Source organism: Gossypium raimondii, chromosome 2, assembly GCF_025698545.1.
Source record: "Gossypium raimondii isolate GPD5lz chromosome 2, ASM2569854v1, whole genome shotgun sequence".
Lineage (NCBI taxonomy): Eukaryota > Viridiplantae > Streptophyta > Magnoliopsida > Malvales > Malvaceae > Gossypium > Gossypium raimondii.
In genome coordinates this window covers 12825547-12844820 of record NC_068566.1, presented here as the reverse complement: position 1 = coordinate 12844820, position 19274 = coordinate 12825547, and the positions used below count along the sequence as shown (strand labels likewise).

Sequence of the window (19274 nt, the reverse complement as noted above, 5' to 3'; positions counted from 1 at the left end):
AGCAAATGCTTTTTGAAGCTGTTGTATCTTAGAGGTTGTTGAGCCTATCAGTGTTGCAACTGACTGTGTATCTTCTATGGCATAAAAACTGAAAGAGAAAGACATCAGCAAAACAAAAAATAAGAAACTGAATAACACGAAAGATAAAGTTTGACATAATCAAACATATCTTTTTCTTTCAAATAATTGAACATTGCTTGTAACACTGATAACAAGTTACTAATAAAACACAACAATATAAACTGATGAAAATGAAGTAAAGAGCAACAAAATTAGAGGACTTGCATAGTTATAAGCATAACTAGGGAAAATATTATGACTTGAATACATGTATATCAAGAAAAGTCAACAGCTACATTTGTAATCCACTGTAAGAACCATTTACGGATTGCTTAACAATCAACACTTTCAGGATAAAAAAAACAAAAGGATCGGATTACTCATTAATGGCACTTTCTACCATTATTAACATTTCCTTTCCACACTTTCACGATAAGAAAACAAAGTCAATTAAGACTTGGCTACACATCTTTCTAAACTTTGTAGTTTCTAAACTTCACAGTATTCAAACCACATGCATACTTATTAAAGATTGGATATTTTAGGGTTCTTTTAAAGGGCTTCTTCTTTTGTGAAAAAATATCAAAAAGGAAGATATACCAAGACGGATGGATGCAAAGGAAGAAAATATCAAGATTTTTAATTTAGGTTTGTCATTAAACAATATGTTATTTTAGAGTAAAACCACTTATTCAGTAAAAAGGACAAACAGATGCAAAAAAGATATACCTGGATCCTCCATTGAATTCATCCTTTGTTTTTCCATGTTGAATAAAAAATCCAATCGATTGATGAAGCACTCAATTTGATTTCTACTATTTTTATTCAATAAATATGACAATAGCTTTTTCAATCAAAATGGAAAAGAAAACTAAAAGAAAAAGGAGACGAACGGTTCTCAGCTGGACATCCAAGTTGGCATTTAAAACTCATTTAGACTGTCACGTAGGACTGCCGTTAGGGAGGTAACGGAGTTTAACGATAGAGTGATCACTTTGTAACAAAACGATAATGTGACTAAAACTTAACATTTCAAACATAAATGACTAAAGTGTAATATGAGGCAAACAAAAATGAGTATTTTTGTAGCTTACCCTTAATATATTAATTCATCAAGTTGCATGTTTTAGATTAAAAAAAAATATTAATATGTTGACTCATAGTTAATTGTTAACTTATGTACACTTTTAGATATTGAAATGTTAGTAAATGATTGATAAAATATTAATAAATTTATAGATGAATAATTATAAGTTAACAACATATGATGCGTACGTATTAGTAAAAATAAAATTTTGTAACTGATTTAATAACATAAAGGTAAATATATTAATAAATATTTTATAATACATGACTAAAAAGTATTATGGATAACATAATAGTAATTAATATATAAAATAAAAATAATAGTAATTTGTAATTGCAAAATCTATGTAACTTCGTAATTAAGTGAAAAATTATATATTTTATAAATATAAATATATACTTATAATATGTAATTGAAAACAATTATATTAAATATTATAATTTTGAACAATTAACTTAAAATTAAATTATAAAATATATATTTTTAAAATTATTACATAAATTTAGAATAAATTTTTTTTAGTAAATTACAATAACAAGGAAAAACCCGAACATCAAACATAACTAGTGCGACTCGAATCTAGGCTACACCTAGAGCGGTGAACAACCTTGACCATCAAGCCATCACATAAGTTTCATAATAAAAATTTGTTTTAAAATTTATTTATTTGACCGATTTCTCGTCGAATGTAAGTTTGTTACTTTTAAATTTGAATTTATTAGTTATTATTATAACAGTCGTCTCTAAGTTATGATTTTCATTTTAAATTGGTCCTCGAATTTTAAAATATTCTAATTACATCTTTAAAGTATCGATGTTATATTAATCGGTCCTTTCATTATTGAAACAATTAATTTAACCATTAAATGACTCGTAAAATCTTACGTAACATAATATAAAACAAAAATTTTAAAGAAAAGTAAAATGATACCACATAACTATTGAAATTAAAACTAAAAATAAAGTAGAATAAAAAAAAGGAGTAAACGATAGTTTTATGTAAAAGTTTTGAAAACCTCAAAATCAAGATTTTTACAATATTCATTTTCTTTACATATTTCATTTTAAATTATGTCAAATAAGATCCGACGTCTTATTTAATGGTTAAATTAACGACTTTAGTAACAAAATTACCTTATTAATCTAATATCGATAGTTTTAAGATGTAATTAGAATATTTTAAAGTTTAAATACCAATTTAAAAGGAGAGCACAATTTGAGATGTTTGGTGCAATTAAGTGTTATAAATTATTACATGTGATAAAATTTTTTTCAATAAGTAATCATAAATAATACCGATAATAACAATTAAGGGGAAAAAATGGAAATTAGTCAGAAATAAAAATAGAAAAGGAAATGGATGCTGAGGCTAGTCCTCTTTGACTTTGTAACCCAAATCTGAAACACAACTTATGGGTGCCATGAATTGTCTTGTATCTTAAGAATTAAGGGAAGGAGACTTGTAATTCAATTCGCCTCTGGTATTGAATAATATTCAGATTTTGCTACTAAGGCCGATACGAGCAAATGTCTTCAAATCCCATATACTCCTTTCTTTCAATCCTTTTGATCATTTTTGCAATGCCTAACCCACCTGTTGCATTCAGACGATGATATAATTTTAATAAATTTTATCAGTTTTATCGTGAGAATTTCAAAAGCCAGAGTTGGGTAATCAAATATTTACCTAATGAAATGGCACTGCCGAAGATCATCCCAGCAAGAATGAAGATGATTATGGATGATCTCCCCAGTATTTTGATGACTTTTCCCACGACATGTTGCCCAACAAATGCAGCAATTGTGGCCACCCCAGCAAGGTAAAGAGCTGTTTCGTTCAAGACAAAGGCGGCAACGCATGTAAGTATATATCTCTACGTGATTTTAAACAAACATACATTCAATTGCACTAAACCATTTAGAGCAAGAGCAGTATATACCATAAGGAATTGGAAATCTTTTCAGAAGATAATACTCAACCACCGACATTGACGCTGAAAATAGCATTGCGAAAGTGGCTGTTGCACTTGATACCTACAATAAATTTTGCAACACTTCATGTCATTTCTTCTGATGAACGTTAAGTGATATCTGTAACTATATATACATAATTATTTTAAAAATTTTATTTATTTATTATTTATATTGAATTTGAGTATTACTATCGGAATTTGAATAGGATAACATTATCTTTCAAGGTCATTTTAAAAAAATATTACAAATAAAAGAAAGATAACAGTGATTTTAGATTTAAATATTCAAATAAATTATTTGTAGAGATAAAATGGATTCAAGTATTCAAATCCATTATTCGCATATATATATATATATATATATATAAACATTTAAATATAATCTAAATAATAATTATAATACCCGAATTTAAATATTATTCCATTATTAGAAATCATAAATAAATAAAAACAAATAGGATGTTTGCTAATATTTGAATTCACACCTATCCATTTTCCATATAGTTTGTTTTACGTTTGAAAAATTATACTACCCAAAAACGCGTTCAGATATAATTTTTTGGTATAGTACCTGAACACACTTCGGGTAAATTAGGGTGCAGTATTAAGAAAAAAGGTACTTGGGTGATTAAATTTATAGAACTTTGAGAAGGAAAAAGATAAAAGTGAAAGTATGAAGTGACCTGAGGGGGGATTCCCATCTCAAGAAAAAGAGGACCCAAGATGAAGCCACCTCCAAGACCAAGCATCCCACCAAGTACACCAGCCAAAACACCAAATCCACAATAAATCACAAGCTTGTGAACTCGCCAGTTAGCCACTGCATCCCCTTTGGATGCTATTTTTCTCCGCCCTTTGTAAAGGAACACTGCTTCATATGATGATACACCCACTGTCACTGGGATCTAAATCCAAATGTTCAAAACATTACATAACCCAGATTATATTATAGGTTTGATTTTCTAAATGTGTTTGAAATTTTGAAGTACCTGTAAGAAATTCAATACCCAGTATTCTACTGAACAGGTTGTTGAATAATTCTGTGTTCGAAATTTGGATTTTCAGTTAGTTGAATGTTAAGAAGCACACAACTTGTATAGGAAATTGATTACTTGGAAGAAACACCTTTGCAATCTGTAAAGCAAGGATTAAAATCCAAACAACAACGAGAAGTCCAAGTTCTTTCCAGCATATGTTCTCAATAAGAGACACCTGAAGACGAAGAAGATGGACGCCATGGGAACTCTGTGATTATTACTTAATATGATTTGGTTTAACAAAATGGTGAAACTAGCCGGTTGTGAACCTACCTTGGGTTTTCCTTCTTTGCTTTCTGTGGTAACTTCATGTTGGGTTAACTCACCATTTAATTCTAGATGCCTTGCAGTTTCCTATGAAAATCAGATCATAACAGGAATTAGAGCAAGAATTAAGCTGAACCACATATATACATGCACGCACGCATGCATATTAACAGGCGTAGAAAAGGATATATATGTATATATATAACTACCTGTTTCTTTATTGTTTCCTTTTTCCATGTTTGAATACCTTTGAGGAATGACTTAGTTGACATAGCTGTGAACCGGTAGAGGCTATCAGAAAAGAGGTTTCCTAGGAGTATGAATAAAAATCAACAGAATTCAAACATTGTGATACCTATGAAGACAATAATTAGCAAAACTGTGATCATCCAATCAGCAAAGATCACATTGAAGCCAACCCCAATACTAATTCCTAAAACCAACATTGGTTGAAATAGAAGGGCCAAATCATAGTCAATAAGAGGCAATTCAAGTGTAGGATGCCTTTGCCTTATATTGTAGCACACTGTTGCAGCTGCTGCACCGGTAATCATACCTAACCAGATCCCCCAAAAACAAAAGACGAAAATATTTAAGATGTTTCAAAATGTATGGAAATTCCAAAACTTGATTTATGAGTCTTACATTTAGAGATTGCTGTTGATGATTTGGGATCGAACCCAATAATTAAGGCAAGCATGGGAACAAAAATACCTCCTCCACCAACACCTCCAACACTCCCAAATGCAGCCCCAAGGAATCCAAGTACTGAACCCACCACAATTTGCCAGCAAAATCTCATGTCCTGCCAACAAAAAAAAAAAAAAAATCAAACAAATTCGTTGTTTACTCACAAGACAATCCCCACGGAAACTCCAAAAACGTGCTACATCATGAAACAACAGAAAAAGTATTGGTCTTACTGGCCATTGATGTTCATAACGTTGTCTATTGTTAAGCTCTAAGAACTTGAATGCTTTCCTAACATAGTTGTTCTCCGGAGCTTGATTAGGACTCGAACTTGGTTCTGCTGCAACAAGCGCAGATACCACGACAAAGAATCCAATCATCGTTATAGCTGTAAATATCAACCACCATACTTTTGATCGAGCAGCCAACATGGTTCTGTCTGAAATATCCAATTTTCTCCAATTCAACATGAATCCTAGCCATAAAACAGACAGGACATGCGATGTTCGAACACAAGCTTGGACATACTATATTATTCGCATTCAAATCTATCTCAAGTAGACATTTTTGGAAGCAGTTAATATGATAATAGACAAAGAAATATAGCTTGTGCTTGACTGGTTTCTGTTTAGAACAAAGCAGATGCTTGGGAACAGAATAGAGAACAAGAAAAGAGAGGGATCAGCTGCCGATTTGATATTTCCATTCAAGGAACTGTTTGGGACACTTTTTAAACATGAAATGACAGTCACATTTAAGCCATGCATCAATGTAAACAGAAGCTAACTCAAGCTAAACTAAACTAGAGTTATAAAAACAAGATCGAAGAGAAACAGAAACGCAAGTTCTCCCTTACTTTGTTGTTTTTGAACTCAAGAAAATATCCCTGAAATCATGAAATGTTTTCTCGGAAGTTATGTAATTTCATGAGATTTTATAGATTTGATAGTGATAGTTTTGTCTGGGGGTCGTATTGTTCACATGGTTTTTGTAGTGAAAGTTCTATAAATAGATTAGTAAATGATTTATCTTAAGATTTATTAATGGCACCCAAGAAAATATTGCATCAAAACTTTCATCCTTTGATTTGTTTTTTTGGTGCAGTTGATACAGGGAATCAACAATGAGGAGATTAGTGGGAGATGGTAATGGTGATTGGAGAGCCGATTCACCTTTGACAGATAAAGAGTTGGAATAAGAAGCTGAGGGAGAAAGAAAAGAGAGGAAGTAAGAGGGAGAAGGCTAGAGAACACCCGGACTTTTTAAAGGAGGAGAATCAATCCTTTGCTCCTCATGCTCTAGGGAATATGCTGGGGATGTCTATTGTCAGGTAGTGCCATGTCACCTACAATATGGGTGGTAGGCCTACTCGTGCAGTCAACTAGATGGCAAGTTCATTGCATGTTAGCTGTTGTCATGTACAATATTGTCTTTGACATTCTCCTTGCTGAGGTTGTATGAGGTTGTTATGCCTTAGTGGTCTCTTAGTGGCCCCCACGGAGGGCTTATATCTGGTGGCTTATAGCGAGTGGCCTCTCAAATGGCATAAGTGGAATTTGTGAATGGTTAGTCAAGAATGACTTTGGACGAAGGGTAACTTTAAAGGGTATGAGATGGAGGGTTGCCCATGGGTCGCATCAAGTGGGGGGTGCTTGCCCAGGTTCATTCCAAGCCATCCCTTGTTCTTCCATGTGTCATTACTAGGGTAGGAGTATAACAATTTGCCCCCAATTGAGAGTTAGGTTACAAAATGACCTATCTCAAGACCCATCTACATAGGCTCTCAATGAAAGATGTTCGAGCAGATGAAGGAGTTGATAGTTTGGCTTACCAAGAGTTGCCTTTTGTGCTTGTTAAGGACACTTCATAGAAAGGAGAGTTGCATCAAAGGTTCTAGAATAGTTGTATTAATAGTAAGGTATTGTAGATGTGCTTAAGGAAATGGTGCCAAAAATAGAGTGGGCTTTTGCATCCTTTCATTGGACATGTACCCTACTGTGAATGGTCCATGAATCATTAGGGCTCTTAGGCTACTAAATGCACAAATTTAGGAAGTCTTTGTAATAGTCCTCCTTCTTCAACAACTAGCCTGTTTGCTTTCTTTAAAGTTTCTTTATCATTTGAGAGCTTTCTCTGCAAATTGGAAAATCCTTTTGAGTGTTGTTTGCTTTCTTCGAGCTATTCTTTTTATTTGTGTTTTTTCTATTCTTCTTCCTTCCTTCCTTCCTTTCTTGTTCCTCATTCGTCATTGTCTATTTGCTTGATTTTGGGTCAGTTTTCATTTTTTAAGTGTCTTTTCCTTTTCTTAAACCTTCGATGGTCGAAAACAACTATAGCGGGAAGGTAGAGACTTCTAAGGTGGTTAGGAGGAGGGTGAGGAAACCTTTATGATTGGAGAGGGAGCCCATGGTATGTGGTGTATTTGAATGCACCACCAACAAGAGGGAGATGAGGCAGTTACACCATTTTTGTGGGTTGTTAATCAAACATTATAAGTATGAATTCAACATCACAAAGGGGTTTTATGCCTTAAGCACCATGTATGGTCCTAAGTACAATGGTAGGAGGCTAGGTTTCTATCTGCCTTTTTACATGCTTGAGGCAGGGTTCCATTTTTCCTCATTCGTTCATGCATGAAGTGTTGAGTTGTTATGAGGTTGCTCTAGGAAAACTGGCTACAACTTATTGGTGGATAATAATATGATTCATCATTCTTTTCCAAGAACAGGGAATGTGTCCCCAACTAAGAATCTTTCAAAATATGCTAATGTTGATCGAGGATAGAGTGCTAACCAATCGAGGTTGCTATACTTCTCCAAACAGGATTAATAACATAAGTCTAGACAACCATAAGTACGCATTCATGGAGTTAAAGATTGGTGATAGCTTCAGCTTCCCAATTGTGTGGACTTTGCCTCCAACAAACTTATGCAACTTAAGGCCTCCATTAGAAGGCTAGGCAATTTGGTGTGTTGAGTAAGTATGGTATCCTTGTTGTTCCATGAGTCATTATCCTTCGGAAGGTGTTCAAATATTTCCTTATCAATTGGGGGTATAAATGGTTATTGCTAGAGTGGTTTTGGGTTAGGTTTCATCAACGATGAGACCTGAAAGCCTTGAGATCAGTCATGTCCCTTTGATGCGGATGATACAATGGTCCTAATCCTTTATAGGTTGATGGAGGAGCCTTGCCAATACATTGTAGAGTATGAAAAGTTTCCAGATCAGAGATGGGGGATCCCAAAAGATATGCCACATCCGTTGCCCATCATTTCCCTTGAGGATAAAGGGTGCTTGTTGTTGTGGGGACTAACACAACTGTTGCTATTGGTGTAGGGACCACTCAACTGTCTGCGTCAAGTAGCCAAGCTCAAGCTTCAGTTAAGGAAATGCATTCCGCAAACTCTACCCAAATTGAAATTTCCATAGATAATGAGGAAGAGGATGAGGAAGCCTCCCTGAATGTCATTAGTTTGGGTATGATTATGGATAGAGAGGCTCTTCAGAAGTTTGTTAAACAATAGGAGTGGGTGAAACAGGGTTGGAGGGTCATTATGATACCCCCTTGAAATTTTGTTGTACCTTTTCCTCGAGTTATTCAAAAATTTCTAAGTATTTGGATTGTATTTCATTTTGTTGAGTTTGATCATTATTTTGTTCATAAAACTAAATCAACTTTAGGCTCAGGATGGATGGATTCAAGCTTTTTTAGACTCAATTCTTGGTAGGGCCAAGGCCATTTTAGGCAAGAAAAGGGCTAGCAAGCAACCTAGCACCTACTCAAAGAAGTTGAAGACCAAGAGTGACTTAGGCAATGCATTTAGTATGCTCAAGCCTCAGAGGCTGATCACCTAGGGACTTGTTTCTCCAAGTAAAATTTCCCTCACAACATCCATTATGGAGAGTGGAGGGGCTTCTAAGGCCTCAATCAATACATGTGCTCCAATGTTAGTCACAGAAGGTCTGTTGGACTGCACCACGGACCTTTTTCGAGAGTTGCACCATATTAGGGAGTTTAATAAAACAACAAAGATGTTCAGTGACTTGGCGAAGGGTATAACTCTTAAAACTTCAATTGTTTCATGCAATGAGTTAATGCTTATCAAATGTGGTGGTTGATAATAACATTAAGTGCATGTTTGGAGACTTTCCTAGGCACAACCTTTGATCTGACGACCCGAGATTATGCTTTGTATATTTGTGCAACCATTGACATGATGACCCAAGATTACACTTTGTATGCACAACTTTTGACTTGACGACTCAGGATTATGCTTTATATATATACAACCTTTGACCTAACGGCTCGGGATTACTCTTTGTATATGTGTACAACCATTCACTAAACAACCCGAAATTACACTTTATATGTGTGCCATAATTGACTTAATAACTTAGGATCACACTTTCAATAGTATCAAACAAGCAAGAAATATCATAATTGAATAATATGCTTCATATGTTGTTTATTCATCCATTTGCATTTTTAAAATATTGTACAAGAGATTGCATGGTGTAATAAATGACAATATGGAACATAGGCATGTGTAATCAAATTTAGAAGGGAACTTGTAACATCCCAGAATAGGGCCTAAGAGTTTGGGGTTAGGCAAGCTGGGGTCGCCAGTGGGCCTGGGAGCTAGGGTTCACCAGAGGGCCTGGCGAGCTGGGGTCGCCAGTGGGCTTGGCAAGCTACAGTCGTTGGTTTGGGTCGAGAGTGAAACTAGGGTCTTGACGATGAAATAAATTAAAATTAGGAGTAGAAAAAGCGAAATTATACCAAAGTTAAGAAGTCAACTTATTTTCCTCTTCACAACATCACTCATGCATTTAACTCTTTCCTACGTCTACAAGGGCATCCTAAGAATATCAAAACACCTAATGCCTATAAATTGAGCTTTTTCATTAAAAATTCCATATTATTTTGAATAAAAAAATATCTCAAATTTCTTCATCATTTACTTTTTTTCTCTTGTCAAGTTTATACGAAAATAAGAACCTAGCACTTAGTTCTTCGGATAAAAGGTAAGACACCTTATCTATTGGGTTAGATGTATAGAAGTAACTAATAAATTTCACAACAAAGTGTTGAATAAAACCAGGTTTGGAAAGGGTTTTCTTGCATAGCGAAAAATTAAAATTTTGAAAATCGACCCGGTTTGTGAAATTTATAGTAATAAACCTTAACATAATTTGTACCTATGTTTTTGGATAAGCGAATCCTTGATGTTTTTCGACTTTCAATCGCGTGATCTTTTCCGCTATTCTTGTACCACTGTTTCAAGTGTGGGATCGAACCAATTGAATCAAAACACAAAACTAGAAAAAGTTTTCCTTTTGGGGTGAAATTAGAAATTCTCTCTTCTTTAATAGAAACCAGTAAAATTGGTATTCTGAAAAATATATTTATAAGTTGAGAATAAATTCTCTCTATTTTTCGGTAGAATAATAAACTCTTAAAGGTTGTGTTAGTAACTTTATTGGTGTCATCTATTTATAGGAAGAGAGGGTAGAACCCTTGTAGAGTTGTAGAGGTTTATTTTAAATAGAAAAACAACATCCTACTTAAAGTAGGAGAGGGGTGAACGACTCACCCTTATATTTCTACTAGGCTTGCCGCCCTTTTCATGTTATATGAGGGGTTTTGGGCATCTCTCACATCGAGTCCAATTATGAATACTTCCTAGACCTTTTTGACCTAGTACTTAGTAATGTGATCCAACTGGATTCGGTTTTTCTATTTCCAAAAATAAACTTTAATATTTACATATTAAATAATTCTCTCATCCCAATTTTACTTTAGTAAAATTTTGACGATTTTACCCACGATAAAATTTTAGGAAAATTTATTCAATATGTCAAAACTCAATATGTTCACTATGACCACATGGTTTATTTTCATTTTCAGGCTTCAAAACAGTACAAAAACATAAACTCATTCTTCCATCATTTTTAGGTAAACCTATATAGGATTGTAAATTTCCATTTTCATTTACATTTTTAGTTTTGGAAAACTACATTAATTTCCAAATGATTTCATTTATCCGTTTCAGTGAAAATAATAATCATTCTTGAATGTTTCTAATTTCTCTTTTTGTATTCATTCCATTCATTTTTATTCAAACATGCAATTCATTTCTAGTTTCAACGAGCTGGGGGAGGGACTGATTGGACATATGAAGCTGAGGATCAAATGATTTATAATTAAGCTCCAGCTTTTCGCCTATTAATTATAAACTCATTTAGTCATGAAGTCATTCCACTATAGTATCGTGACTGAGTTCTCCCCAATGACACACCATTACGAAAACAACTACTTAGTGTTTGTCCAATGACCTTGTCATTAGCGTGTTACCATCATAGGATATTATTGATCTCTTTGGGATAAAATTCGTACTCCCAATATTATCTTATTTTATCTCATGGTAGCCAATACATTTTCCTTCATGAAAATTCTATCACTATCAAATAGTGATCAAGTCATCCATCGAAAAGACGGACAACCCGTTATAATGCCAATGAGAGGATATAATTTACCCATGTATTGGGCCATGAATTCCACTGTTATTAATTGCACTACATATTATAGAAGTCGTACATTCAATTCACCAGCTTTCAGTTGCTTATGTATTTGAACTTAGTTTTTTACAAGGCATCACAAGTGAATAAACCCATAAACGGATTCATGATATATTTTGCTTGGTTCCTGTTCGATGTACTATAAATCCAGTTAGTCACATCTATGTCTCTATCTTGTGGGAGTCATCCGTTCTGATGCCCAAGACAAAACATCTCCCCAATTGGATTTGATAGATGACATACAAGTCTTTCAATCGGTTTGATCATTTTTTATTAGACTAAGGACATGTTTAGGTTCGTTTACTAACACAAGTTATCTTTATGTACTACGATCTAACCACGTAATACTGCTTAGTGTTAGTTAAACATTTAGGCAACCAATTAGCAACATTTGATTCAATTTTACTTTACTTACAAAACCCATGTGAGGAAAAAAATACAAAGTACATTAATTTAATTCGTGAATAATTTTATTAATCAATATGTTTAGAAAAATTACAAGTTTATTAACTAATATAATACACACATGGCACCAAATCTAATAGTCTCTCACTTGCCCTAGTGAAGTAGGTGAGCCATATTTACCACTCTCATGCTCTCCATGTGTTTCTCAAAACTCCTAGCTAGTAGAGTCTTGGTAAACTGGTCCGTAAGGTTGTCCTCATATACGACCTTGACTACATCCACGATTCCTTCTGCAATTGCCTCTCTTATGATATAATCTTTCGATCGATATGTTTTGTCCTCTTATGGTTTCTTGTCTCATTGGTATTAGCTATTGCTACATTGGAAATCTGAATCAACATATCCGAGAGTAGTGAGATCTCCTCTAAAATACACAAGTATATAATCTCTCGTTCTCCGTAAATACTTGAGTATATGCTTAACTACTTACTAGTGCCTTGGTCTTGGATTCACTTGATGTCGACTTACCAACTGGACTAAAAACATATATCTAGGTGTGTACATAACATAACATACATGAGACTTTCTACTACTAAAGCATAGGAAACCTTTCTCATGTTCTCTCTTTCTTCCACTGTCTTAGCACAGTCCTCTAAAGAGAAATGAAATCTCGATACAGATGGTTGATTTCCCTTATTTGAATCGGTCATTATATAATGCTCAAATATCTTGTCTATGTATGTAGCCTGAGACAATGCTATCACTATGTTCTTTAAGTCCAGTAGGATTCGAATACCTAGAACAAAATTAGTTTCTCCCAAGTCCTTCATGCTAAACTACTGGGTTAACCACAGTTTAACTGATGACAATGTCTCTACATCATTTCCAATTAGTAGAATGTCATCGACATTTAGAATGAGAAAGACCACATTTCCATCCCCTAAACATTTGTAAACATAAGATTCATCCACATTTTTCTCAAATCCAAAAGTCTTGATCACTTGATCAAATCTTTGATTCCATGAGCAGGACGCTTGCTGAAGTCCATATATGAATCTAAGCAATTTGTAAACTTTATGCTCATTTCTTTTACCTATATATCAGGTGGGTTGCATTATGTAGATGCTCTCTTCAAGATAGCTGTTCAAAAACACTATCTTAACATTCATTTTTCAGATCTCGTAATTGAAAGTCACCGCAATGGATAGTAATATGTTGATTGACTTGAGCATGACAACTGGAGAGAAGGTTTCTACGTAATCGATACCTTTTTTCTAAAAATAACATTTCGCTACAAGTCTGGCCTTATAAGTTTCCTCATTTCCATCCATATTTATTTTCCTCTTGTAAATCTACTTACGCCCTATGGGTTTTATCCCTTCTTTTAAGTCTACAGGTTCCCACCCTGAGTTGGGATACGTAAAGTCTGTCTAAGCTTTCATAGTTATTTCTCAGAGCTTAGAATCAGTACTCTACACTGCTTCATCATTTGTGAGTGGGTTATCATCTTCCTTTTCGGTAGACTTAGTGTTAAAAAAACTTCCTCTAGATTGGAAGAACTTAAGCCTACGAGAGACCTTCCCACTGTGAGGAAGCTTCCTATGGTGTTGATCATTTGCAGGTCTACTATTAGGAGTTAGTTTTGGAACCGTTTCTGTAGGGTTTTATATATTTCTTGAAAGTTCCTTAAGTACCTCTTTACCTTTAGGTTTGAAGTCATTCATGTGATTTTCTTTAAGGAAAGTAGCATGAATTGACGCTAGAATAGTTTGCTCTTTCGAGTTAGAAAACAAACCATCCTTTGTTCCCTTTGGATAACCTACAAACATGTACAATTCTGTCTGTGAGTCAAACTTCTTCGCATCTTTATCCAATATGTGGGTTGGGCATCCCCAAATACTTAAATGTTTTGGACTTGGCTTCCTACCATGCCACAATTCCTACTTTAGTTGGCACATTATTTAGAATATAGCAGGCCGTTTGTACCGTAGATCCTCAGACAGAGATTGATAGCTTCGAATAACTTAACAACGAATGTACCATGTCTAACAATATTCGATTCCTTGTCTCTACCACGCGATTCTACTGTGGAGTTCCTAACACAGTTACTTGGGATAAAATCCCATTCCCTATGAGGTACCCTAAGAAATCATAAGATAAATATTCTCTACCTCGATCAGACCGAATGTCTTAATGGGTAAACCTAGTTGTTTCTCCACTTCCACATGAAACTCTTTGAATTTATCAAAGTTTTCAATCTTACGATACATCTCCCATATCTGGAATAGTCACTAATAAAGGTTACATAATACTCGTAACTACCTTTTGCACAAAAGCTTATGGGGTCACATACGTCAATGTACACAAGTTTTAGGGGTTTTTCGACCCTTGTTCCTTTTGCATTAAAAGATCCTTAGTCATCTTACCTTCCAAGTAAGGTTCACATTGTGGAAGATCAACTTATTTAAGTAAACTTAAAATGTTGTCTTTTACAAGTCTAGTGATTCTTTCTCGGTTAATATGACCAAGTCTCAAATGCCAAAGTTACGCCTAATTAGAGTGAAGTTTTAAATCTTTTATTCGATATTTCAATCTGAAGCAGTATGTACATCTTTATTTTGATAACATAGAGATTATTTGACATCCATCCATTATACATAAGATTGAAATTTCTAAATATTTCAATTCCATTATTAAAAGTCACGATCAACCTGTCTTTATATAAATATGCAATGAAAATTAAGTTTTTTTTTTAAACTTGGTACATAAAAAAACTATTAAAGTAGCCTTTCTAAAATTATCAAAATAAAGATGTACATCTTCCATTGCTTCACCTACCACACTTGTTCACTTCCCGATCCACTATGATAAGCTATTATCTCTAAGATCTTTTGTCTCGTCGAACCCCTATAGAGAAACACAAACATGATTAGTAGCCCCCCAATCAATGACCCAATGGTCTATTGAGTATTCCACTAAACAAGCTTCTATCATCAAGATTTCCATACATTTGCCTTTTGTAGCTAGGTATTCCTTCCACTTTTTACAGTTTTCCAGTGCCCTTTCTTGTTGTAAAAGAAGCATTTAAACTTAGATAAGTCTTTAGGCTTTCTAGTTCTCTTCCTTTCCACTTGTTGTGGCCTAGAGACCCTAGCATTTCCTTTCTTAGTGTGTTTTCCCTTCCCTTTTGAAAAAGAAGTGACAACTATAGTTGCTTATGCTTTTTGGACCTGTTGACCACTGTTCAAAATCAACTTATAGGATTGTAACTCCTTCATGAGTTGTGTAAGCCTTAGGTTTTTGTTGCGAAGGTTAACCAACAAAATCCTTTGACAAGCTTTTGAACACCATCTCAATTTGAATGCTCTTGTCTAGATTGGCCTCATTTTTTGCAGCCTCGGTAAAGTAGTGCGTAAAAATGATCATGTAGTCTTTGACCAGAGTGTCGAGCTTTTGCTAGGCATTCATCAAGCTAGTTATGGCTGATTGTCGACCTCCAACCATGTCTTCTAGATTATCTAGAATCGTTTTAGTAGTCTTACAGCTCTCCAATTGCTTATGTATAGTACTGGTCACACTTACCAGGATATAGCAATGAGCTATCTCATCAGACACTTCCCAGCGTTTTCTAGCCTTAGGTTGAGTGGCCGGTGGGCACTTATTATCAAGAACTATTTTAAATTTCTCAGTGCTCAGGACAATTATCAGGTTCCTTTTCCATTCCTTATAGTTATTTTCGTTCAATTTTTTTTAGTGAGTATGTTCAATAAGGGAGTTGGTGTCATTTTTGAACTGAAAAGAAAACATTCATATATTAATGTCTTTTTATTAAACAAATGTTTGAAATTTTTTTGCAACATTCGATATGCTCTAAGATGATGTATGCGTCTTACATTAAACCTTGAAAAAATTTGTAAGCCATTGCAATGATAATTCCCACACCTATTGAATCAAGCCACCATGGGGTGGTCATGGTCAACTAGTAAGAACATAGATTTCTATCTAGTTAGTACATAAACCTAATTCCTTAGGCATTCACATGAACTAATAATCATGTAACGTTTGACCATCATTGAAAATTAAGTTGAGCTCCATAGGGAGTTACTTAACTAGAAGATCTTGTGTGTATAACCATCGACTCCACCTATCACATCATGCTTTGACTAGTTGTCCTCTTTTGAAGAAAAAATTTCTTGACTTATCGCATGATAATGCCTACCATAAGGATCAGTCTAATTATCATTTGATCACAAGAAAATTCTTCTTACTTTCATGAAATATCCTCAATGAAATTGACATAGCAATCCTACTGTGAGGTAGTGCACTTTGCATGACATCACAAGAGACTATTGATGGAGGCCGTGGGTCTTGTTTAGGAACCTTTTCCCACTCAATTTGTTAAAAACATGCAAGGTTTTTCATTTTGGGTTTCATTCATTTATAATCAATATATGCATTTAAAGTACATGTGACATTCTTTCCTAAACTATATGGCATGCTTATGTCATGTATGCATGACATGCTATGACAATTTTATAATATTCACATTAATTATTCACAAGAGTCAATCAAACAATTTTGATTCTCCACAATTTTTCTTTTAAGGGAAAAACTAAACAAGTGAATGTGAACCGTGAACCTGGTAAGTTCCTAGGAAAGGGAGGTGACTTGTATTTGACACCTTTAAAACCAAGTCTTTCCTTACCAGATCCAATCCTAGACATGCACTTTCTCATTACCACATTTCTCATAGTAGTCGAATAACATGAAGAAGTGAACACAACGATACAACACGTGTGTTTTCTCATTACCACACTTCTTATATTTGATAGATCAACTATGGGTCATCTCAACATATATATCACAATTATATCATCAATAATTATTAAACAAATATATAAAGAGATAAGTAATAAAATAAAATTGGCAACAAAGGTTTTCATAGTTTATTTCTAGAAAATAAATAAAAAACCAAAAATTACATATTTTTTTCACACAAGGCATTCCTTATGTCTTCGACTACCATCACTCAATCTTCTCCCCATTATGAACTCATTTTTAGAAAAATTACATTTAGGTCTTATGTCTGTTTCTAGCTCACAAGAATTCTATAAATAAAAAAATCCTATGTGGAGATGATAGTCCACGATCTATTTCCAAAAAACCACAACCTTGGAAAAAATAATAATTATATAAAATATATATAATATTGTATTCATTCACATATATTTCCTTAAACATGCAAATAATTACAAGAATGTCACATTTTATCAAATATTGATCAAATAAGATGAAGAGAAAGATTGCGCCTAGGTTTACACCATAAACATAGCACAACCTGGCTCTGATACCAATTGTTGGAAAAATCTCGGCCTGTAAACAGTTTTCTTGCACAGCAGAAAATTGAACTTTTGAAAACCGACATGGTTTGTGATATTTATAGCAATAAACCTTAACCGAATTCGTACTTTTATTTTTGGATAAGCGAATCCTTGATGATTTCTAGCTTTCAACCAAACGATCTTCTCCACCATTCTCGTCCCATGAACTACTTTGAGTGTGGGCTAAAAAAAATTGAATCAAAACACAAAACTACAAAAGGTTTCTCTTTTAGGGTGAAAACAAAAATTCTATTTTCTTTAACAGAAACCGGTAAAATTATTATTCTGAAAAATATATTTATAAGTCAAGAATCAATTCTCTCTATTTTTCGACAGAATAAAAATCTCTCAAAAATTGTGCTAATAGCTTTACCGGTGTCATCTATTTATAAGAAAAGAATGTAGAACCCTTGTAGTGTTGTAGAGGTTTGTTGTAAATAGAAAAACTACATCGTGCTTAGAGTAGGAGAGGGGTGAATGACTTACCCTTGTATTTCTACTAGGGTAGCCACCCCTTCATGTTATATGACGAGTTTTGGGCCTTTCTCACATCGGGTCCAATTACAAGTACTTCTTAGGCCTTTTTGACCCAATACTTTGTAATACGTACCAACCTAGTTCAGTTTTTCTATTTCCCAAAATAAAATTTAATATTTACATATTAAATCATTTTCTCATACCAAATTAAACTAGTAAAATTTTTTATAATTTTACCCGTGGTAAAATTTTAACCATTTTACCCCGATAAAATTCGAGAAAATTCATTCAATATGTTACAACTCAACATGATCATTATGACCGAATGATTTATTTTCATTTGTAGGTTTCAAAACAGGTCCAAAAACATAAACTCATTCTTTTATCATTTTTTATGTAATCCTATATAGGATTACAAATTTCCATTTTCATTTTTGGAAACCTACATTTATTTCCAAATGATTTCATTTCTCCATTTCGGTGAAAACCATAATCATTCTTGAATGTTTTCCATTTCTCTTTTTCTATTCATTCTGTTCATTTTTATTTGAACACACAATTCATTTATGGTTTCAATGAGCTAGCGGAGGGACTGACTGGACATATGAAGTTGAGGCTCAAATGATTTATAATTAAGTTTCGACTTTTCGCCTATTAATTATAAACTCATTTAGTCATGAAGTCGTTCCACTATAGTATCATGATTGAACTCTCCCTAATGACATACCATTACGAAAGAAAGTACTTAGTGCTCTTTCAATAACCTTATCGTTAGTGTGTTACCCTCATAGGATATCCTTGATCTTTTTGGGATAAAATTTGTTCTCCCAATATGATCATATTTTATCTCATGGTAAGCATTACATCTTCCTTAATGAAAATTATATCACTATCAAATGTTGATCAAGTTATCCATCACAAAGACGGACGACCCGTTGCCACATTTACTTTTTATTAGCCATGTAATGCTAATGAGAGGATATCATTTACATATGTTTTGGGGTATGAATTTCACTATTGTTAATAAGGCTACATACTACAAAAGTTTTACACCCAGCATGCCAACTTTCGGTGCCTTATCTATTTGATCTCATGCCTTTACTTACATCAAAGTGTTTGAGTCACACATTCATAGTCTGTCATCCACTCAGGATTTCGATATACCATAATATGAACATCACAAGTGAATAAACCCATAAACAGATTCAGGTTCTATTCTTCTTGGTTCTTGTCTAATGTACTATCAGTCCAACCAGCCACATCTATGTCTTTGATAGTACTAGAAAGAACATACATTTTTTCCCTACTTATTGGTTAA

The 19274-nt window shown here is 33.9% G+C and overlaps 1 protein-coding gene across 2 annotated transcripts; it reads right to left on the bottom strand.

The window, feature by feature from the left end:
• Positions 1-2405: 2405 nt before the first annotated feature.
• LOC105788063 (sulfite exporter TauE/SafE family protein 3) lies at positions 2406-6230 on the bottom strand. Of its 2 annotated transcripts, XM_012614767.2 has the most exons (12): positions 5971-6230; positions 5348-5553; positions 5070-5229; positions 4780-4980; positions 4634-4698; positions 4431-4511; positions 4246-4332; positions 4110-4160; positions 3804-4025; positions 3088-3181; positions 2835-2975; positions 2406-2741 (listed from the first exon to the last, which is right to left on the bottom strand). In XM_012614767.2, the coding sequence occupies exons 2-12, from the start codon at positions 5543-5545 to the stop codon at positions 2656-2658; spliced, it is 1386 nt and encodes a 461-aa protein (XP_012470221.1). In that variant the 5' UTR covers positions 5546-5553; positions 5971-6230; the 3' UTR covers positions 2406-2655. The 2 variants fall into 2 exon arrangements, with proteins under 2 accessions (XP_012470221.1, XP_012470219.1); XM_012614765.2 differs by lacking the exon at positions 5971-6230 and having other exon boundaries at positions 5348-5945.
• Positions 6231-19274: the final 13044 nt, after the last annotated feature.

Bases quoted from the DNA above. Each gene is read 5' to 3' on its own strand.
- LOC105788063 (XM_012614765.2), bottom strand. From the start codon at position 5,584: ATGTTGAATTGGAGAAAATTGGATATTTCAGACAGAACCATGTTGGCT. The intron at 5,230-5,347 runs GTAAGACCAATA...TTTTGTTGGCAG, and splicing joins GTTATGAACATCAATGGCCA to GACATGAGATTTTGCTGGCA. The intron at 2,742-2,834 runs GTAAATATTTGA...TGAATGCAACAG, and splicing joins CGGCAGTGCCATTTCATTAG to GTGGGTTAGGCATTGCAAAA.